Below are 21,205 nucleotides of genomic sequence, written 5' to 3' on the forward strand. Positions count from 1 at the left end.
TTAGACTGGAACTATTTTAATCTTTTAGGGTTTTCTTATTCCCTTGTTTCTGCCTAGAATCCTGGCTAAAGGTCTTTATATATAATAAGGACAGAGTCCTGGTTTACTTTGAAAACGTACACATAGCACATATATATTAGTTTATATGTGCAATTATATGTGCTATTTATATGTGCATAGTAAGTAATAACTGAGGACAGTTAGAACTTCTTTCAAATATTTTACACAAAATACAGTACCTGGAATAGGTTTTGAAGGATCTTTGGAGAAAGGAAAATGTTTTACTTCTTTTATGTCACGCTCTGCCCTAAGTTGTTTTATTTTGTTTATTTGCAATTGAATCTTTGAGGAATTATGTTCAATAACCCTCATTCTGAAAAACAAAAAGGCTTTCTTATGTTTCTTTCAACTAACAATTATTTAATCATAAAATGTATAACAGAACAGGTTCATTATCATTTTTAACTATTATGGACTTAGGTGGAAGTTTACAAAACAGTGCCCCCCAAAGTTTACTAACCTTACCATAATTTTCTTTCAAGGCAACAGTAAAATACTGATTCATAACCTTATTGGAAATTTATAAGTGTTAAACATAATAATCTGGCTACAGAGTACTGTGTCTATTCCCTTTAGTTGAAAATTACATTTGCAATTTAAAATTATTTTTCTATAAAAAATTAAGTAAAATAAAATTTATTTTTGTAAGTATTTGTATACGTTTCTTAGGGTTGCCATAGCAAATCACCACAAACTTGGTGGTTTAAAACAACAGGAATGTATTCTCTCACTGTTCTGGAGGCCAGAAACCAGTATCACTGGATCCAAAACAGTGTTGTCAGGACCATGCTTCCTCTAGAACCTCTAGGGGAGAATCCAGGCCTTGCCTTTTCCAGCTGCGGGGGCCACTGGCCTTCAGAGGTTGCATCGCTTCTATCTCTGCTTCTGTCTGGATCAACACTCCTTCCACCCCTCTCTTATAAGGGACACTGGTGACTGCCTACCTGGATAATCCGAGATAATCTCTGTCTCAAGATCTTTAATATAATCACATCTGCAAAGACCCTTTCCCCAAATAAAAGTAACATTTCCAGGTTCCCAGGATTAGGGCTGATATCTTTAAGAGCCATTATTCAGCCTACTATAATACCATATTTTGCCAGGATAACGTACATTTTTGCCCACATGTTTGAGTGAAAAATAAGGATGAGCATTATACATGGGTAGTATGAATTTCATATCTATATAAATGTTTTTAATTCTTTTATTTATGCTTATGCATTAAAAGTGTAACTCTAGAAAACAATAATGATATCCATATGCAAAATAATACCCTGGAATACAATAATCAGTTTTGTTTCTAAATAGAAATTAAAAAATTGAATTAAAAAATTAAAATGAAAGATTTTTTCCTGAAAAATTTAGGCCAAAAACATGGGTGTTCATTATGCACGGGAGCGCATTTTACATGGCAAAATATGGCAATTTTGGTCATAGAGCTAAAGGAATGATAACACTTCTTTGAGGTAAAACTGAGTTACTCCTGAAACGGGGATCTTAAAGAGCAAGAAGAAGATATAACTTATAAGCATTATATGAAGTTTGTTTCCTAGCTTATCTGGTATGTTGGCCAAGGGAGAAAATAACATTAAAATTAGATACATAAATGTCACAGGGTTTTGACAAATTAAAAACAACCCCGTCTGCATGTGTTTATAGAGTTCTTGGTAACTACAGCTTGCTCAGAACAAGAGCTTGTGTTCATAGAAGAGAGACTGTGGAAATAAAATATCTTTTGGATTCCATCCAAATAAACTATGCTTGTGAAAAAAAAGCAATGTTAAAAGTAAACAGACATTCAAAAGAATCGAAAGCAGGGACCTAAACAGATCCTTGTACGTGAATGTTCATAGTGACATGATTCAGAACAGCCAAAGGTGGAAACAATGCAAGAATTCATCAACAGATAAGAAAACAAAATGCGGTATATACACACAATAGAACATTACTCAGTCAAAAAAAGGAACGAAGTCCCAATATATGCTGTAACACGTTGAAAAGTATCTAATTGTTGATTAGGTTCCACTTATAGGTGAGATCATATGGTATTTGTCTTTCATGGCCTGGCTTATTTCACTTAGGATAATGAAACCCTTGTCCAAGGTATGACTGGCAAATATGTTTTCCCATATGGTTGGTTCTCTTTTCACTTTAATGCTGTTTTCTTTAGCTGTGCAGAAGCTTTTTATTTTGATGAGATCCCATTTGTTTATTCTTGTCTTCATGTACCTTGCTCTAGGGGACATATAATTTTACATTTAAAACATCGTCAAAACCCATGAAAAACTCCTTTTTCAGTCTATAATGTTGCAAAGCCAACATATTCTTTCCAATGAAAACAGTAATTAATAACAGACTAATTTATTATTATTCATGAGATCATGTCAAATGGCAAATTGGGGGGGGGGATAAACTATCAATGCAAACTATTGAAAGGGCAAAGTAATGCATTTCTTGTCCTTTTTTAACCAAAATCTTATTACTGATTTCCATTATCTCTGGTTGCCTTGGACAAATTCAGACTGCACATCCAATAGTCTAAATTTATTGACCATCAGCCCTGCTCCAGTGTTCCAAGCCTTTTCACACATTAGAACATGGGTCCAGATATTAGCAATGAACTAAAAGAATGAGCTTAATTGATCCTTAACAACAGTTATAATATATTTGTGCACCCTGAATAAATGGGCCTCAGTCGTCACTTTGTATTTGAGGAAGAGCCATCATACTGACCCATAGGTGAGACTGAGTGGGAGGTGGGGATGGCTGGGGTGGGGAGTGGGGGTGGGAGTGTTGGAGGGAAAATGGAGATGACTGTACTTGTAGAACAATAAAAAAATGTAAAAAAAGTTAAAAAAATAAATGTTAAATTTCCAAAAAAAGTATCTAATTGTTGCCCCTTTCTTTAGCTACTTTTGTGATCTCTTTTTATCTTTGTCAATTTAACTACAATAAATCTAGTTGAGTATTTCTTATTTACTTGGGATTCTTTGGACCTCCTATATCTGTAAATTGCTGTCTTTCACCAATTCTAGAAAATTCTCAGCCTTTATCTCTTCAAATATTGTCCCTGACCCATATTATCTTTCTCTTAGAGATATGATTAAACATATGACTTTTCCACTCTATCCTCCATGTCTTTTTTTATAATAGCTTTATTCAGATATAGTTCATATACCTTAAAATTAACCCATGCAGGGTAAACAATTCACTGAATTTTAGTATATTTAAAGTTGTACAACCACTACCATTTCTAGTTCCAAAACATTTCTCACCCCCAAAATAAGCCTTGTTCTCATTAGTAGTCTGCTGAGCAGAAGGTTATTTTCCATGCAGTCCCCCAAGGCTGGGACACTTACCCTTGGCTCACTCTGCAAGGGTGTAACCCTTTATCATCCCAGCTTTATACAGGGAGGATTTCCCAGTAGACTACGCCTTGGGAAGATCCTGGGCTCTGTCTTTTGTCCCCCTGTGCCACCCTAAAAACTGAAGCTTATGATCATTAGTTAATAAATGCTCTCCGGGCCATAGAAGCTTTAGTGCTCCTCTCTTGTCCTCTATTATGACTCTGCCTGAAAATCTCTTACTATCTTGTCAGCTTCCTGTTGTTTTTGGAAAGATTTAAAAAATATATATTTTATGTAGCATTTTTCCCCAATAGGAAGATCTAACATCTAGCCAGCCATATTACCAGGTCATATTTGCATAATTTTCCATGTTGATTTGAAATTATCTATAAAAATAATGTACCCATCATTTACCAAATGGAAGGAACACTGGAAATGAGACTATTCAACAAGAGGGAGCACTGCACCCTCTCCTAGTGGGTTACTTACTTTTGTGTGACACAGAATTAAGTGATCTAATTCAGAGGGTAATCATGAAATTGTACTATCAAATCTCCCCCACAAAAAAATTACCTGGAGCAACTACTTACAACCCTCCGTTTGTGATATTACAATGTGCCTCCAATTAGTCTAAGAGATATAACATTCTCAACCAGAATTTTAAGTAAAAAATATAGGCATTTAAAGCTGGTAGGAAAGGTAACATGAAAACATGGCTTTAAAATAAAATTATAATTCAAAAAGACTAAGAGCCACTGGTTATAGTTATACCAGCTAGTTAATATAACCAAGTTAACAATTATCACTTTTTGGGCTATTTACTAACGTACTCACTTTGCTTCAAGTTGGATTGTCCTTTTCCTGTGATATACCAATGTTGTGGGCTCTGCTGCCAAAACTTTAAGTTTTCCATGGAGATTAAATGCAGTTCTTTGGTCTTTCTTTATTCTCTCAATAAAGGCATCATATTCTTTTTTGATTGAAGTAAGAATGGATTTGTATGCAGTGACATATTCTATTACCTGAAATATGATTTTTCTGCCTATGCTACTGAATTTTTTTCTAGAACACAATGGATCAAAAGCCTTGCAAACAGCACTATAGATTGTTTTGTATCTTTATTTTTTAAAGATTTTATTTATTTTTAGAGAGAGGGGAAGGGAGGGAGAAAGAGAGGGTGAGAAACATCAATGTGTAGTTGCCTCTCACATGCCCCCAGCTGAGGACCTGGCCTGCAATCCAGGCATGTGCCCTAGACCAGGAATTGAACCAGCAACCCTTTGGTTCACAAGCCAGCACTCCATCCACTGAGCCACACCAGCAAGGGCTAGATAACTTTTTAAATAAAACAAAATGAGCAATTAGAAGTCTAAAATTTTATAAATTTGGAGTTTACAAAAATATGACTGTGTATTAAAGACAGTATTTTCTGAATTGTGATCCTTGTGAATCATTACAGTACTGTGAGCTTAAATACGAGAAAAATATCATATTTTTCTCTACTTGGTATGAACACATACATTATACGATGTCACTTAAGACCAATACCAGGTCTAATTATCCCAATTCTGGATCTTTTATATATACTTACATATCATCCCTTACCACCTCCAAATCCAGTCTCTGACTTCATTCAGATCTTGAAATCCTGGACTCCCTTCACCTCCCTGTTTTTCTAACCAATTAACTCCTACTAGCTGATCAATACTCAGTTTTCAAATGGCATGTCTATACCCAATATATCAAGTAATGCAGGAAACCCCTCATCACTATACACTCATGGTTTCCAATGGTGTTTAAGCACAGACTATGTTTGGAAGAATAATGGAGGAAAACAGAAACAGTGGATGCCTGCAGGGAAGGAAAGGGAAAGGGGGTCTGATATGAGAACAATCAGACTTTCCATTGTATAATTTTCTCTTCCTTCCTTCCTTCCTTCCTTTCATATGCAGTACCCATGCAAAAATAAATAAGAGACATTTAAAATGTTTTAAAATGTTACAAATAGTCTGTGGTCTCCAAATTGTGCTCATGGGGATTTCAGAAGGGAATGGCATGCTAGGAGAAGAGATGTGATCAATCCATAATTTCCTCTGAAAGTCACAATTATGCTTTCTACCCCAGCTACAGCTCTAGTCTCTGGTATCCCCCATTAATTTTCTGGTAGTTAGACAATATCTGGGGAAAAAATTATCCAGGAATACATCTGGTCTCTAAAGAAATGATATGAGGGGATTATGGATCAATGGCAAGTACCAGGAGAGGATGTCTGAGGGGCAATACTGGTTGTCTTTCTGACATGACCATGCTACCTATCAAGCCAAATCAGGAGGCCTGCCACCCAGGAATCCATCATAAAATAGAAGCCATTATTCTGTGATCTTTCAGATTAAGCTGTTCCCGGTCATCCTCTACTCCACACACCTCTGGGATGTTCTACAACAATCCAAGACAACTCAGATACATGAATGGATAGAAAATAGACTTGTAGTGATGCACTGACCAGCTCCTATATCTGTCTGCTAGACACAGATTTCAGAAGACACTCATGGGAACCTTTGAGAATGCACAGATTACGCATAAAAATAAAGGAGACAGGCATGCCACAGGTAGAGTAGTTTTGCTTGATCCACAAAATATTTTGAAATTTAGGAAATTTCACCTGAAAACCGCCTTTCTAGCTTCTCTATGAAAACTATGAAAAATCTACCAACATGGAACCACCGTTCCTCAGTGGCGATAATCAGCTAGAGAATAAGACTTAATTGGTTCTTCATTTACCACTGTTCTCCATGATTCCTTATTCTCTTGTAGCCACCCCACTTAACTCTTCTAAATTACCTTCCTCACCTCTACCAACATTCAAGTTTGAGAGTCCCAAATTGTGGCTTCCATTAAACCCAAGAAAACCAGAGCTACACTTCCCAGGCACTGGGGTCTGTGGGAGAAGAGGAATGGTTTCTATTCCACCTCGCCTTCTGAATGTGGATCTGGACTACTTGTACAACACGCTACCACAAACACGAAGAGCAGTCACTTTCTGGAGTTCGGCTGCCTCGATAACTCACCATTTCTATAGAAGCTCACTCTTTGCTTACCAAGTCCTTGTCTCTTTCTACAACCTACCCTCAACTCCGGTTATGAGCCTCAGGTCCTCCTTGCTTTGATTCAGGCATGGTTCTCCAGGTCAAATACTGCATCTTTGATTTTAAACAAAATTTGTTATTTGTTCTCTGATATCCAGTACTTAGAGATACAAGTTGATACTTTCATCTTCTGCCCAACTGGATCCTTCCAAAAGTGAAGGAAGATTACAGAAGGCAGCCATGAATAGTTTATTAACAATGCCATGTGCTGGAACAACGTGAAAATGGAAAGGCAGGGGGTCTTATTGAGAAGCTAGTGGAAAAGTTCCTGTAAGTACCAAAAGATTTATATTTCAGATCTTCGCTTAGCCATGAAGAATAGGATTCTTCATAAGGTAAAAATGTACAATTTATAATTGTACAATATACAAATAGTCCAAAAGGAAATATTGGGGGTAGGGAGAAAAGGACTGTAGGTGTAGATATTATCTTTTATTTAATCCCATACATTTTCTCTAAGAATTAAATTTACCAAAATGAGACAGCCGAGCTCCACACACCAGAGTGCTGCTCCACGCCACGCTGATCTCCCTTAGCATAGGCTGCCAGAGGTCTCTGCCTTGCTGTCTACCTGGCCCTGAAGATTCTTCCTTGGAAGATGCTGATGGCTCCCTTGCCCACCATGCTGTCTCCTGGACCTGCAGACTGAGAGACTCTGGGACTCAAGTTCATTGTCCCCCAATTCTCTCTTGTGATGCTATTACTGATTGTTTATGAGTGATTAGTATTGTTATTAGGTTAGCATAGATTTGAATTAAATCTGCATTAACAAAAGTCAAGTGAACCTGCATTAATAAAGTCCAAGTGAATCGCATAGTCAAAAAAAATTTATCAAAACTACCTCCACTATGACTTTACTATAACTCTATTAACTTAGAGCATATAGCTCTTCACGTGATTCGGACAAGCGTCGGCATTTGGGCATTGGAAGACAGGCATGTCACAATTATGATGACTTTCCTTCGTCAATTTCACAACGGAGAGTCTCAACATGATTCCTGATATTTATGAAACCTATTGAAAACACTACTTTAAATATTCATCTAATATATTCCTTAATGACGAAACCACCAAGGCAATCTCTGAAGTATCAGATAATACTTTCAGATGGGAGGTCAAAATGGTGTTAGAGGGCACACCTAGGTGTTGCTCAAAAACTGGTTAAAAGAAAGCTGACAGCCCGCACTTTAGCTAAACAGTCGAATCACTCACTAACTGTGCAGTAACAGATGCGGCATTGCATCTTCCCCATTCACCCCTTTCAAACAGATGGAAAACATCTCAAAATTGACAGATGGAGTGAAACAAGCAATGGTATTGCTAAGACAGGAATAGTAGTTGTCCAGAAAGACCATTTTCCTCCCCATGAAAATTCCATTGTCTTAAGAGTATTATGATACCTTATCAAAAACGTTTCGGTATATGATGTAATATTCATCAGCAGGTCCTTCCTCATTACAGCCCACTCTTTCAGTTTCTGTAATTATGTATCTTTGCATACTTTCCAAAAATTCCTTGTCACTTCTACTAATGATAGGAGGGAGAACTGCATGTTTACTTATTTCTTGAATCGACATGTCATAATCTGCATACTTATTCACCAGAGAGAAGTTAAGTCTTGACTTGCTTTTGCAACAAAGCTAAAACTTTGATAAACCTGAAAGAAAAAAAAGGCCATCAATTAATCTAAAGCTTAAAATAAATTAAGTCAAATAGTCATGTAAAACAAGTATAAAAAATATCCTACAGATCTCTGAGATAAATATTTCACCCTATGAATTAAAAAGACTAATTATTCTACTGTCACGTGCTATTCCTCTGGGATAGAAATACCAATAAAGAACTATTACTAACCATGCACACATATATCCTATGAGTGATGGTTTCTCAATACTCAACACTTTCTAACAGAAGGTTTAGCATTTTGTTTATTTGTTTCACGTGGGAACACAAGTTTGGAAACCTCCTCATGGCACAAGCAAGGTCAAAGACTTCTTTACCCACATGCCTCCCTGGCCAAGTCACAGTCATCCAGGGCACAACAGCTGTAAATAATTTGTGCATTTACTTTGAGAATAAACTTGATTATGATGCTTATCTTTAATATGAGTGTATTAACTGAAAAGTAACAAGTCAGAACTTTTTCTAGACTCCATCTATCAATGATGTCAAAGATCACCAAAGGTACCTTTCTGAGCACAGTTTTCAAGCAGCTCCATCCTACTGCTCTCTCAGGAAAAAATCACTAACCAGCTAGAGCTGGGTCCAGCAGCTGTTCCTGAGATCATGTCCCATTAACATTAGACACAGCCCATGCTTGCTTAAAAATGTCTGGCAAGGCAAAACATTTTAACTCCTCCCTCTTCCCCCCATTACAGAAGTATATAATCACGGCATAAATTTTGCAAAATATAAACAAAAGAAAATTAATGAACATCCAAACGTCATTCAGAACCCCACCACCTAAACGTAACAACTATTTAATGTTTTGGTGTATCTCCTTCCAATTTTTTAAAAATATTTTATTTACTTATTTTAGAGAGGGGAAGGGAGGGGGAAAGAGAGGGAGAGAAACATCAATGTGTGATTGCCTCTTGTGTGCCCCACAGTGGGGACCTGGCCTGTGAACCAGGCATGTGCCCTAGACTGGGAATCGAACCAGCGACCCTTTGATTTGCAGGCCCACACTCACTCCACTGAGCCACACCAGGCAGGCCCAATTTTTATAATTATAAAAATTAGGATCACTTGTTCAGTTTTGTATCCTAAATTTTTTCACTTAATATTGAAGTTTAACAACTTCTCATGTTGTTAAATAGTCTTTCCCAACAGGCTGTAAGTTCAACAAGATCAGGAACCAAAATATTCTCATTCCCAATTATTCTTCACCCCAATATGCATTCCAGTGCATAACAGTTTCTAGCAGAGTAAGTACCAAATATTTCCTCAATAATCAATAATCACTGAGCAGTTATCTCTCAGAAGACATGACGTCAGAACACAGCTGAAGTGATTGTTTCTCAGCATCTACAAAATGCCTCTGAGTTACATAAACCAACTCAGATTACATTTCACTCATTCATTCATATTGGACGCTTCGGGATACAGAGAAAACAAAGCCCGAAGGTTCCCAGACAAGTCTACTGGGTTTTCTTAAAAGAGCCCCTGCTGCAGAGCAGAGAAGGCAGTGTGACAGAGGTGGACACAGAAGCCCAGAGGGGCATCTCACTTGTCTGTGGGAAAGGGCAGGAAAACATGCGACAACATCAAAGGAACCACATCTAGGGCTAGGCTTAAGTTGTGCTATAATTATTTATTCAATAAATATTTAAGGGCACCTTCTGTGTGTCTGTCAGTATCCTAAACGCTAGAGACGTAGCACTGAAAAAAGAAAGTCCTTAGCCTCCCAGAAGTTACGTTCAAGTAGAGAAACAGACAACACACAGTAAAAATATAGTATGACAGATGGGGGTAAGTTGTATGGGGAAAAATGAAACTGGGAAGGAGTGCTAGAGAGTAAGGAGGGTGGGAGGGTGCTATTTTAAATAACGAATTAAATTAGGAAAGAGAAAAGCCCTCATGGATAAGGTGACACCTCAGAAATCTGATAAAAGTGGGTCATGTGGCCTCCTGGGAATAGAGTGGTTGAGGCAGACAGCAGCAAGTCCAAAGGTCTCAAGGCAGCACAGCATGTGTAAGGAACAGCAAGAAGGCCAGTGGGGCTAGAAGAGAATGAGGAAAGGAGAGAAGAGATAAGGTCAGAACTGGTAGCAGCCAGAGCATGTGGGACACAGGGCCTTGAAGGCAGGACCACTATCGGTACATGAGCACCTTTGTGCAGATTAGAAAAAAGTGCCCTTTCTCTGGACAGACTTGGCAAGAGGGCCCCCAGGCACTCCAGTGCTGGAGGGACAGCCTCACTTACAGGAATTGAGGCTTAACTCTGAGTAAGATGGGAAGCCATCAGAGGGAGGGAAGGAGGAAGGAAAAAGGGGTGGGGGGAAGGAGAGAGAAAAACATCGATTTGTGGTTCCACTTATTTACGCATTCATTGGTTACTTCTTGTATGTGCCCTGACTGGAGACTGGACCCACAAACCCTGGTGTATCGGGATGACCCTCTAACCTGAGCTACGTGGCCAGGGCAGCTGACTCACAGTTTCAAAGAATTGCTCCTGCTGCTTTGTGAAGTCAAGGGCCAAAGCCTGAAGAACTGTTAGGAGGCTACTGCAATAATGTGGGGAAAAGACAATAGTGGCTTGAATCAAGATTGTAGCAGTGGAGATGGTGAGAAGTGTTCTGCATATATATTTAAAACAAAGGCAAGAAGATTTGCTGAGGGATTAGATGTAGGTATGAGAAAGCAGTTCAAAGATGGCCATAAAGTTTTTGGCCTTATAGATTCTAAGAAAGATGGGAAGTGCCATTCATGGAGATGGGAAGAGCAATTACACGAGATTAGGAGTCTGAGGCTTGGCTATTAGGGATGCTGAGTAGACAGCAGGGTATGTGAAGCTGGAGTTCAGTGGGGTGGTCTGCATACAAATGGTATTTAAAAGTTGTGAGATAGAACGACAATGACCTGGGAAATGTACACAAAGCAGAGGTCTAAGGACTGGGCCTTGGGGAGATAACTCCAAAGTTTAGAGGTCTGGTAGTTCAAGAAGCAGCAGCAAAAGAGCTTATAAAAGAGTATCCAGGGAGGGAGAAGTGAGAGGGGTATCCTGGAAGTCAGGTGCAGAAAGTGTTTCAGAGAAGGAGGGAGTGATCAACTGCGTCAAATGCTGCTGACAGAACATGAAGATTAAATGACCGTCAGATTTAGCAACATGGAAATGATTAGCGACCACAAGAGCTACTCCATGAGAATAGTGGGGACAAAAGGCTGACAGGAGTGGGTTCAGTCCATGAAAGGGGAGGAATTGGAGATAATGAGTATACACAACTCTTTCAAGGAGTTTTGTTGTAAAGGTGGAGACTAGTTGGAAGAGTATGGGACGAAGAATGTTACCGGAATAAGAAATGGATTCTTCAGATATGCCAAAGCATGAGAGAGCATAAGTAAGTCAGGAACGTCAATTAGCTCAATAGTACAAAGCGAGTCATACGTTCGGCAGATTAGGATGTAAGGGAGGCAGAGGCTGAATATCACACTAAAGAATTTGGATTTTATCCAGAAGGTGAAGCAGAATAATGACATAATCACTTTACTTTCTAGAATATTTTGGAGACAAAAGTGAAGGTGGGTTAGAAAAGGAGAAAGACTAGAGACAGGTTAGAAGTTAGATACTGAAAACTTCCAGAAGAAATTTAAGGAGGCCCTGGATTTGGGGACAGGGATGCAGAGGGGAAGACACAGACATAAAAGGAGATGGCATTAGGAGGGTACCTTAGAAAGGATTCCGTGGTTTGTGCAGTGGACAAGGGCCAAGGTAAGAAGAACACAACTCCCTCGTCTTTATTTGCCCCGTCTGGCCAGGAGAGCATCCTATACACACTCCAAAGTCTTCCTCTTAGGACCTTCACCACCACTCACAGCGTACAAATTTGGAAATTCTACAACTAAATAACCCATCCACTGACTTCTTTCCAGTATGGCTTCATTTCAAAATTTGAAAACCGGCCCTAGGATTTTCAACATATTAAACCGTTTCACACGACAAACCAGGCCCAGAAACCTTACACTAGCAGAGACGTGGGGGTTGAAGGAGGAGCGGCTAGGAGGGGCTAGAGAGCAAAAAAAAGATGAACCCGCGCTTTTGGAAGATATAACCTATTTTTCAATTTGCCTTAAATTGGCCACAGGAACTCCCTTCCCTTACTGGCCCAGCGAGCAGCCGGTGGTAGCGGGCTGATCGTCGGCCCCTAACCACCTCTGTAAGTAAGAGAACGATACTTTGGTTCCACAACGCCTCCCCACCCTCTTACCCTTTCCTCCGAGTCATTTCCCACCGGTTTCCACCTTCCCCGAAAGCGTTACTACGCTTCACCCTTCCTCCCTCCTCACCCTAATCCCTTGTTCCAAACCCCGACGCCAGTGCTTGGAGATAGTAACTAGGGAACCCGGCGTGGGGAACTGCATCTTGGGACAAGTAGTTCCAGCCCGAAGAAAGTGCTGAAAAACTACAATTCCCAGGAGACACTTCCATTTCCTCCTTTTCCTCAATGAGGCTCCCTCAACCCCACCCTCTTTTAAAGACCCCTCTTAGCCACGTTCACTGTACGAGAAAAGCCTTTTAAAGGCATTTTTAAGTTTTTAAAATTTATTATCTCGAGAGAACTCTGGAGCTAAAAGTGAGAAATAAGCCCAAATAGAGAGAGAAGTAGGGCTCACGAGCCGTTGGCACGTGGGTAGACGGCCGCTGAGAGCAGTCGGGCACTTGGTGTGGGCGCCTAGGAGGCGGGGCCTCCGGCGGCGGCGCCCGGAAGCCCCGTGGGCCTGCGCGGCGCTCTCCCTTTCCGATCCGCCATCTGCGGTGAGTGCGTGCTTCTCGGGCGCTCCGGGCTGGCGGTGTACCCCTCTTCCTCTCCTGTGTCCCCGTCTCTAACCTGTCTCTTCCTTTTCCTCCGCCTCAGGTGGAGTCGCCGCCAAGATGCAGATTTTCGTGAAAACCCTTACGGGGAAGACCATTACGCTCGAGGTGCGGGCCAGGTGGTGTGCGGGAGCCGGGGCCTGAGTAAGGCTCGAGGCGGGTTCCGGCGCCCGCGCGGCTTTCTGCCTAGAACGTGTTTCTGAGCGGAGGGTTGGCCGAGCAGGGGCCCGGGGCTGCTTTTGCACTGCTGAAGTCAGAGGTTATTGCTCCTCCAGCAACGAGCAAAGCGGGGCTCCCGTCATGGGCGGCAGGCGCTGGGCGGGTGGGCGCGAGCACGTGTGGCCCGGGGGCGGGGCTGAGGGAGTGGGCTCGCCGGCAGCCCTGGGAGGTGGCCTGTCCACCGACTGAGTGGTTGGCTCGGCTGGGGAGGCTGCGCTCCCCCGCGCCTCGGTTCTGTGGTGACCGTCAAACTGAAGTGAGCGTGTATCCTAGTTTCTTACTGTGTCACTAACACGTTTGCATTTTACAACTCTCAGGTTGAACCCTCGGATACAATAGAAAATGTAAAGGCCAAGATCCAGGATAAGGAAGGCAAGTAGTAGTTTAGTTCAGAGGTGCTAACCTCCAGAAGCTCCAGCCTCCCTGCAGGTGCTAGACATTCCTGCTCTTGGGGTGGGGCGAGGGCACACTGACTCGGTGAAATGCTTTGGGAGTAACGAGGTGGACAAACGTTTATGAGCGCGGGGCCAAGCTGCAGTGCGTTTCACGTGTGGGAACTTGGATGAGCTATTTCTCTACGCCCGTTTTCTTTCCTGCAAAATGACAATTATATTAACGTATTAAGTATTATTGATTACATAAAGTTAAATATGTAAGCATTTAAAACCATGCTTAGCCCGCAGTAAGAACTCTGAATGGCTATTAGTGCCATTTGATTCAGGCTTATTTGTACACCTTGAGCAGAGGCTTGTTCTGTTGTGACCTAATTTTTTTCTGTTTTTCATTAGGAATTCCTCCTGATCAGCAAAGACTGATCTTTGCTGGCAAGCAACTGGAAGATGGGCGTACTTTGTCTGACTACAATATTCAAAAGGTCTGTTAGTTGGAAAGATCAGCTCTTTAAGTATAAATTGATGTTAAAGTTTTTGAGAAGTACACATAAGTCAGTAGGTTAGCGTTAGAGCGGCCAGATTTCACAGATAATGCTTACACTAACATTTGAGAAGCACTGCTCTAGTTCTCACATCCTGGATTTCGCAGATCGCATCCCGTGGTGTAATTTAATGTTATTTAATCTCCCTAGAAGCTAGTTAAGAATCAGACTCCACCCCCCCCCCCTCCTCATCTGTGGATTGTGTACTTCCTATTACATCTAATCAGATGTGTGGTGCTAGTTTTCTCAATGGAGCACAAGTGTTAATGTGGTGGTTATTTATTTATTTATTTATAGAAGGGAAGGGAGGGAGAAAGGGAGAGAAGTATCAGTGTGTGGTTCACAGGACCCCCACTCGGGACCTGGCCCACATCCCAGGCATGTGCCCTGACTGGGAATCAAACCGGCAACTCTTTGGTTCACTGCCCTCAATCCATTGAGCTACACCAGCCAGGGCAATGTGATTGTTCTTAAAGCCTGTTTCATGCTGTGTTTCATTAACAGGAGTCCACTCTTCATCTTGTGCTGAGACTTCGTGGTGGTGCTAAGAAAAGGAAGAAGAAGTCTTACACCACTCCCAAGAAGAATAAGCATAAGAGAAAGAAGGTTAAGCTGGCTGTCCTGAAATACTACAAAGTGAGCCCATTTCTTTATTTCTCAGGCATACAGACTAATTTGTATTTGAAAAGTAGCATTTTGAGTCTGGAAAAATGCTACTTTTTTCCACTTAGTTATTCCACTTAATAAATAACCTAGGAATAGCTGGAGGAAAATGATAATAGAGACTTAGGATTGAAGAGTTAAATGTAGGAAAATTAAGCTATACTAAACCGGAAGAACACATGTGACTCTTGTAAAACCCTTGAGTTGGGAAAAGAAAAACTGAATTGGGAAAAACTATGAAGGAAAAATATTAGTACATCAAATTAAAAATAATTATACTATGCTTTTTAATCAGTAACTTTAATGATGTGAAAAAGCAAATAAACAGGAAGTATTTGCAACATACACAATAAAGTTCCAGTGAAAATAAAGATTAAAGTTTCCATTGGAAAATGAACAGTGAATATACAGTTTATAAAAGAAGAAATACAAATATGTGAATAAAGAAACGCAGTTGAGGCTTGACTGGTGTGGCTCAGTGGGTTGGGTGTCATCGGGCAAACGCAGAGGTCACTGGTTGGATTCCCAGTCAGGACGTGTGCCAGCGTTGCTGGCCAGATGTTGGGGGCATTTGAGAGAGAACCAATTGATGTTTCTCTCTGTCTCTAAAAATAAATCTTTTAAAAAAGAAAAGAAACTCAGTTGAAATTGAGCCAATTTATTAAAAATAAATTTTTGCTTTTAGGTTAATTTTTCAAAGAAATTTTTAGAGGGACAGAAGGGAGGGAAAGAGGGAGGTAAACAGTTCGGTTGCCTCTCACATGTGCCCTGACTGGGGATGAACCTGCAGTCCGGCCATGTGCTCTGACTGGGGAACGAACTGGTGACCTTTTGCTTTGCAGCAGGAGGTCTAACCAAGCCACATGGTCAGGGCTAGATTAATAAATTTTGTTGGTACCTCTGGTTTCAAACTCTTTAATACGAAAGGCTTTTTTCTCATTAATAGTTGAACAAGCTTTTGATAATGGGGTTTACCTTTAGCTGCTTGTTGCAAACTAGGCTTTTGATTTTGAAGTCAGATCTGGGTTGAGGTCTTGGCTCTGTACCACTTCCACTTCAAGGCTGGACTTTAATGAGCCCTGGGCATACCTATATGTGTTGTTGTGATTACTGGTGAGGATTTGGGATGCTTTCGTTTATAGGTACCAAAAACTACATTAAAAGGCTAAATATTTTGAGTCACTTAAATTAGACTTCGAAATATTTTGTAAAATTATATTAACAGCGGGTTTGTACTTTTTAGGTGGATGAGAATGGCAAAATCAGTCGCCTTCGTCGGGAGTGCCCTTCAGATGAATGTGGTGCTGGAGTTTTTATGGCCAGCCACTTTGACAGACATTATTGTGGCAAATGTTGTCTGACCTATTGCTTCAACAAACCAGAAGACAAGTAATTGTGTATGAGTCAATAAAAGACATGAAGTAACATTTAATTGTTGAATTTTATTCCAGTGACTTTTTTAAGTGTCACATTGACAGATCACACCATTTCTTTGATAATACACATTGGCAGAAGAATTCCATTATATTTACTATCAGCTGTCTAGATAATAAGGCAGTTTGTGTATCTGTCAGTTTTTTGACCTCAGCACTACTGACATTTTGGACCAGCTAATTGGTGGGAGCTGCTCTGTGCATCATAGGTCTCTACCCACGTGATGGCAGTAGCACTCCACCCCCACTGCCACAGTCAGAAGTGTATGCATGCATTGCCAAATGACCCCGGGTGAGGGAGGACTAACCCCTACCCCCAAATTGAGAAGCACTGATTTGTGTGAATTGGTGTTAAAGCACTGCCTAAAAAGAAGCTATGACATTTCGCCCACAATTTTAAAGACTGAGCTGTAAATTGCCAATTCAAAAATTCATCCTAAGTCCCTGAGTGGCTTGACCGGGATGTTTGCTGTCTGCAGTACAAGGGAATATACTCTACTGTTCAGTGTTGAGTGTGAACTTCAGAAGGTATTCAAATTCTAATGTTTGCTCATTAGTCCTGTTGACACTGAAAAATACGGTTTCAAGCAGTATTTGGTACCTTTTTTTGCCCAAGGAGCTCGATTTAGAGAGGATTCCTTCTCTTGGTACCATTCTTAAGTAAAAGTCACTTGAAGTTCATTAACTGATTCTTAGATTCCATGGTAGGCCAATGAACAATTCCCTTTTACTGTAGTACCAGGATTTCTGGTTGGAGGCATCCTTAGATATTTCTTTACGTTTTCCTACTTTGACAGTTATGTGTGCTAATGCTTGACAGAATTACTTGGGCATTTACTGACCAGTAAGTGGTGAATTCTTACCTTATATAAAGCAAACTAGTTGCTTGATAATAGATTATTTAATCTTTTATATTTTTAATATAATTTTAAAATCCTGGGTCCCAAGAGGTCTTGGCTAGAAGTTCCTTTTCTTCATAACAAACAATTTCATCTCCCACTTTAAATTCTATCTTCTCTTCATCCAAACTGAGACCACAATCCATTCCAGTTTTGATGACTGAAACGTTATCTTTATGGTGTTTCAGTGAGGTTAATGAGCCTTAAAAAAAAAAAAACCTTAAGGTTCATATATTAAACAATAAGCACTTAACTAAGTGCTATGTAGTGTGGTATTAAAAATTACACTGGAATTGTTAAAAGTTTTATGATCTTGTATTAAAATAACAGGACTAAATAACCTGGGAAACCAAAGAAAGGTTAGATTTGATTTGTAGTGAAAGGTACTAACTCCCATTTTAAAGGCAAGCTAACTGCAGGGGATGGGACTATATACTCAGGACTTGAATGAGAAACCCTGGCAGGCAAAAGATCAAAGGATTGAAGCAATTAAGCAATTAAGTATAGAGTGGGGAAAACAAGACTGGAAAGGTAGTCTGAGAAGTTTAGAAAATCAGACTAAGGGATTAACAGTATCAAGAGCTAGTGAGGGAGGGAACCCAGCAACTGGAGACCAGTTATCAGCAAAGAGTGGCTTGAACCAGGCTTGTAAGTGAAAGACAACAGATTTCAGATGGTTACAGACAACTTTCAGGTTCAGGTGACTCAATACACCATGCAAACATTTTTATGTTGCTTACCTTTCCAAATGACATGTCTGTTACGGATTAACTTGAATTTTTTTTGCTTTTCTAACTGTCCCTTTTGGACTCTGCAGCCAGCCACAGGAACTTTTTTCTTCCCTTCTGTTATGGAGAAGGTAGCTAGTATAGACGCCTCGCCTTTGGAAAGAAAACATTGAGTATTGAAAACAAAAGATTCTGAAAAAAGACGTAATTTCTGACATTTTGCAAGGCAAGAATTAAAGGTGTGAGAAAAATACAAACTCATGCATAGAAGTCCTGGTTTTCTTTGACTCCACAAACTATATTCCTGACCAATATTAGAAATAAATGCTTAGGTATTCTTCAAAAAGAAAATCACAAAAATAAACGTGCTTACCAAAAAAGTGAATGAAAGAAAAATAGAACTCACTTTTTTGGCTGAGTAAAATGCACTAAAAGATGATAATCAGATGACAAGATTAAGCAAAAAAGAAAAAAACTGGACAGGGACCACAGTGTGGTGACTGCCAGGGGGAGGAGGATGGAAGGAAGGGGAGGAGGGTATAAAAAAAAAACAAAGATTAATTAATACAATTCCTGTCTGTTCCATGAAAACCTGGTTTTCAACTGTCCCTCAATATATTTTCTAGACTAGTTCATCTGTTACTACTTGATTTTTTTTTCACTTTTTAAATTTTTTCCATTACCATTTAGCCCCTTATAACCACCATCTACCCACCCCCTCCCCCCGGATTTATTTTTAATCTCACCACTGGTAATTTATACCCACTTAAGACTTTAGCTCTGTGACTCAGCTTAACTTTTTCACCAACTGAAAATTAAATTCCAATAATGACATGGTTCCACACACTATAATGTACCAATTTCCCAGGGTTAGTGTGATCTGACTGGTGGTGCTCACTCCTAGAAACACTGCTTTGCAAATTGCTCTTAGCACAAGAACATACAAACCTCTGTATGATCATGTTAAATGGGTCACAGAAGCCTAAATAAATCTGTACTACAGACCAAAAATGCAAATGCTGAATCTCTTTGAGGAACTATCAGCCAAATCCAAATTAAAGAACATTCTACAAAGTCACTGGACTCTCTATGCTTCAAAAATGACATGGTCATAAAAGACTGAAAAATTAAATGTAATTCATAATCCTGGAGTAAGAGAAAAATATATACCGATAAAGTCTTTATTGGGGCAATGGACAAAATTTGAATATGGGCCGTGGTTTAGATAATAGTACGAATGTTAAATTTTCTGAGCTGAGTATTTGTTCTATGATTTTATAAGAACATCCTTATGCTTAGGAAATGCAAGTATTTAGTGGCAAATGGACACAATATCTCAAATTTACTTTCAAATTGATACAGAAAAAGATTGTGGAGGGGCAGGGAATAGAGTAAATGGGGCAAAATGTAAATAGCTGGTGAACTGGGTAAAGGATATGTCAGAGGGAGTTCCTTATACTTTTCTTGTAATTTTTCTGGATATTTAAAACTACCATAAAAAAAAAGTTAACAAAAATCTGTATATGGGGAGGAAAATGAACACATAAAATGATTCAGCTGTTATAAATTTAGCCTATAATCTGGCCAAGGAATATGCTAGAAAGATTATTTTTAAATTATTTAACATTTAAATATAAAATAAATTTTCTTCTCCTGGTAGATTTCTCTGCCAGCGCCAGGACAAAATCAATGGCTCCTTCCATGATATATTAACAATCTTTATGCCTCCCACCCCAGTCTAATCTGTATTAAATTAGTTGTTCATGTCCAAACTTAAGTTCTTACTACTTTACTTGTCTTATCCTCAGGGCCTAAGTGTTTATGGTACATAGGAAGTTGCACTGAAATTATGTGTAGTAGTCATTTTTTCTAGAACACAGGATATGTATTGGGACAGTGAACACATTTCAACAGTGAAATAGATTTCCCCAAAGTTGCTTTCAAATGTCATTTACAGCATCTAAGATATGAACGTTTCGCAGTCAGTGAACACTCACCTATTGTGTGCTCTTCCACAATGCAGGGCAACCTGCTGCTCAGCTCCTCCTGCAAATCTTCAACAAGCCGGTAAATGATTTTGTGAAGTTTAATTTTTACTCCTTTCTTTGCAGCTGACTGCTGGATAACATTGCTTGCATTCACATTGAAGCCATATATGACACCTGGCAATCAGAAACGCAGTCAATAAAGTAGCACAAATATCGTGCTAAACAGTTTGTCTTTCAAACAGAAACTCCATTCCATTTTCTTCTACATAAATTAAAAGCGAGTTGTGGAGATGAGAAATTCTATAATTTTTTTCTCATGGAAACTAGTAAATTTTCTAATAAAAAGATTTTATAAATTCTACTGTGGCTTGTTTAACAAGGAACATTTCTTTATGATTTTAAAAATCTTCATTTAAGAAACATCATTTTAAGTGCCCATAATACGTGAGGTAGTATGCTAAGCAAAGCTTTGATTTTTATACCAGAGATATAAGAAACAAAAATGACTAGGGCTGAAATAGTATTACATTATTTTAATAACAATTCTATTATTATAATCTTATTGTCTACAACTTTTGTGGTTTACTCTTAGGTAGTCAGCCGCTCAAAAATACTTACTTAATTGGTAAAGTTCAAGAGTTATTTAAGAAATGAGCCCTGACCAGTGTGGCTCAGTTGGCTGGGCATCATCCTGCAAAGCGAAAGGTCGCTGGTTGGATTCTCAGTCAGGGCACATGCCTGGGTTGCAGTTGGTTTTGGTCCCTGGTCAGGCACATACAACAGGCATCCAATTGATGTTTCTCTCCCTCTCTTTCTCCCTCCCTTCTCCTCTCTCTAAAAATAAATAAATAAATAAAATCTTTTAAAACAAATGAAAGAAGTTCTATGAAGCTGAGCATTTTACTTACTTATTTTTTAAGATTTTATTTATGTTTACAGAGAGGGAGAGGGAGGGAGAAAGAGAGGTAGAGAAACATCAATGTGACAGAGAAACATCAGTCAGTTGCCTTTCAGACATGTCCTATAGGGAGGGGGCTGAACCCGCAACCCAGGCACGTGCCCTGACCTGGAATCAAACAGCCACCTTTTGTTGGCAGGATGATGCCCAACCAGCTGAGCCACACCAGTCAGGGTGAAGCTGAGCATTTTACCAAAGAACAAATAAAGTATTTAACTGCAAGTACCTTGGGGAAAAACAAAACAAAACACTCTAAACTTAAACAAGTGAAACAATGTTAATGCAAACAGCTTACTCA

General features: G+C 39.6%; 3 protein-coding genes across 13 annotated transcripts in view; 1 reads left to right on the forward strand and 2 right to left on the reverse strand.

The window, feature by feature from the left end:
* CLHC1 (clathrin heavy chain linker domain containing 1) overlaps window positions 1–13,755 on the reverse strand; it is a 36,921-nt gene extending 23,166 nt beyond the window's left edge. The window contains exons 1-4 of one of the 8 annotated variants that reach the window (XM_053925463.1): window positions 13,708–13,755; window positions 7,954–8,210; window positions 4,242–4,429; window positions 240–373 (exon numbers count right to left, since the gene is read on the reverse strand). In XM_053925463.1, the coding sequence (XP_053781438.1) occupies window positions 240–373; window positions 4,242–4,429; window positions 7,954–8,130 (499 nt within the window). In that variant the 5' untranslated portion in view covers window positions 8,131–8,210; window positions 13,708–13,755. Of the gene's footprint in view, window positions 1–239; window positions 374–3,419; window positions 3,540–4,241; window positions 4,430–7,025; window positions 8,211–12,480; window positions 12,608–13,707 lie in introns of those variants that run through there. The other 7 variants (XM_024553061.3, XM_071221555.1, XM_053925464.1 and 4 more) reach the window with 7 other exon arrangements.
* RPS27A (ribosomal protein S27a) lies at window positions 12,974–16,333 on the forward strand. The gene is made up of 6 exons (XM_024552784.4): window positions 12,974–13,028; window positions 13,129–13,193; window positions 13,622–13,676; window positions 14,093–14,178; window positions 14,743–14,874; window positions 16,145–16,333. Exons 2-6 carry the CDS (start codon window positions 13,146–13,148, stop codon window positions 16,292–16,294), a joined length of 471 nt encoding a protein of 156 aa, XP_024408552.2. The 5' UTR covers window positions 12,974–13,028; window positions 13,129–13,145; the 3' UTR covers window positions 16,295–16,333.
* Window positions 16,334–17,242: 909 nt separating this feature from the next.
* Window positions 17,243–21,205, reverse strand: part of MTIF2 (mitochondrial translational initiation factor 2) — a 33,468-nt gene continuing 29,505 nt past the window's right edge. For 3 of the 4 annotated variants that reach the window (XM_045189434.2, XM_024552780.3, XM_024552779.3), the window contains 3 exons: window positions 19,959–20,123; window positions 17,974–18,114; window positions 17,243–17,435 (listed from right to left, as the gene is read on the reverse strand). In XM_045189434.2, the coding sequence (XP_045045369.1) occupies window positions 17,263–17,435; window positions 17,974–18,114; window positions 19,959–20,123 (479 nt within the window). In that variant the 3' untranslated portion in view covers window positions 17,243–17,262. Of the gene's footprint in view, window positions 17,436–17,973; window positions 18,115–19,958; window positions 20,124–20,567; window positions 20,784–21,205 lie in introns of those variants that run through there. The other variant, XR_008426979.1, reaches the window with a different exon arrangement.

This window comes from Desmodus rotundus, chromosome 5 (assembly GCF_022682495.2).
Source record: "Desmodus rotundus isolate HL8 chromosome 5, HLdesRot8A.1, whole genome shotgun sequence".
Lineage (NCBI taxonomy): Eukaryota > Metazoa > Chordata > Mammalia > Chiroptera > Phyllostomidae > Desmodus > Desmodus rotundus.

Bases quoted from the DNA above. Each gene is read 5' to 3' on its own strand.
- RPS27A (XM_024552784.4), top strand. From the start codon at position 13,146: ATGCAGATTTTCGTGAAAACCCTTACGGGGAAGACCATTACGCTCGAG. The intron at 14,179-14,742 runs GTCTGTTAGTTG...TTTCATTAACAG, and splicing joins CTGACTACAATATTCAAAAG to GAGTCCACTCTTCATCTTGT. The intron at 14,875-16,144 runs GTGAGCCCATTT...TGTACTTTTTAG, and splicing joins CTGTCCTGAAATACTACAAA to GTGGATGAGAATGGCAAAAT.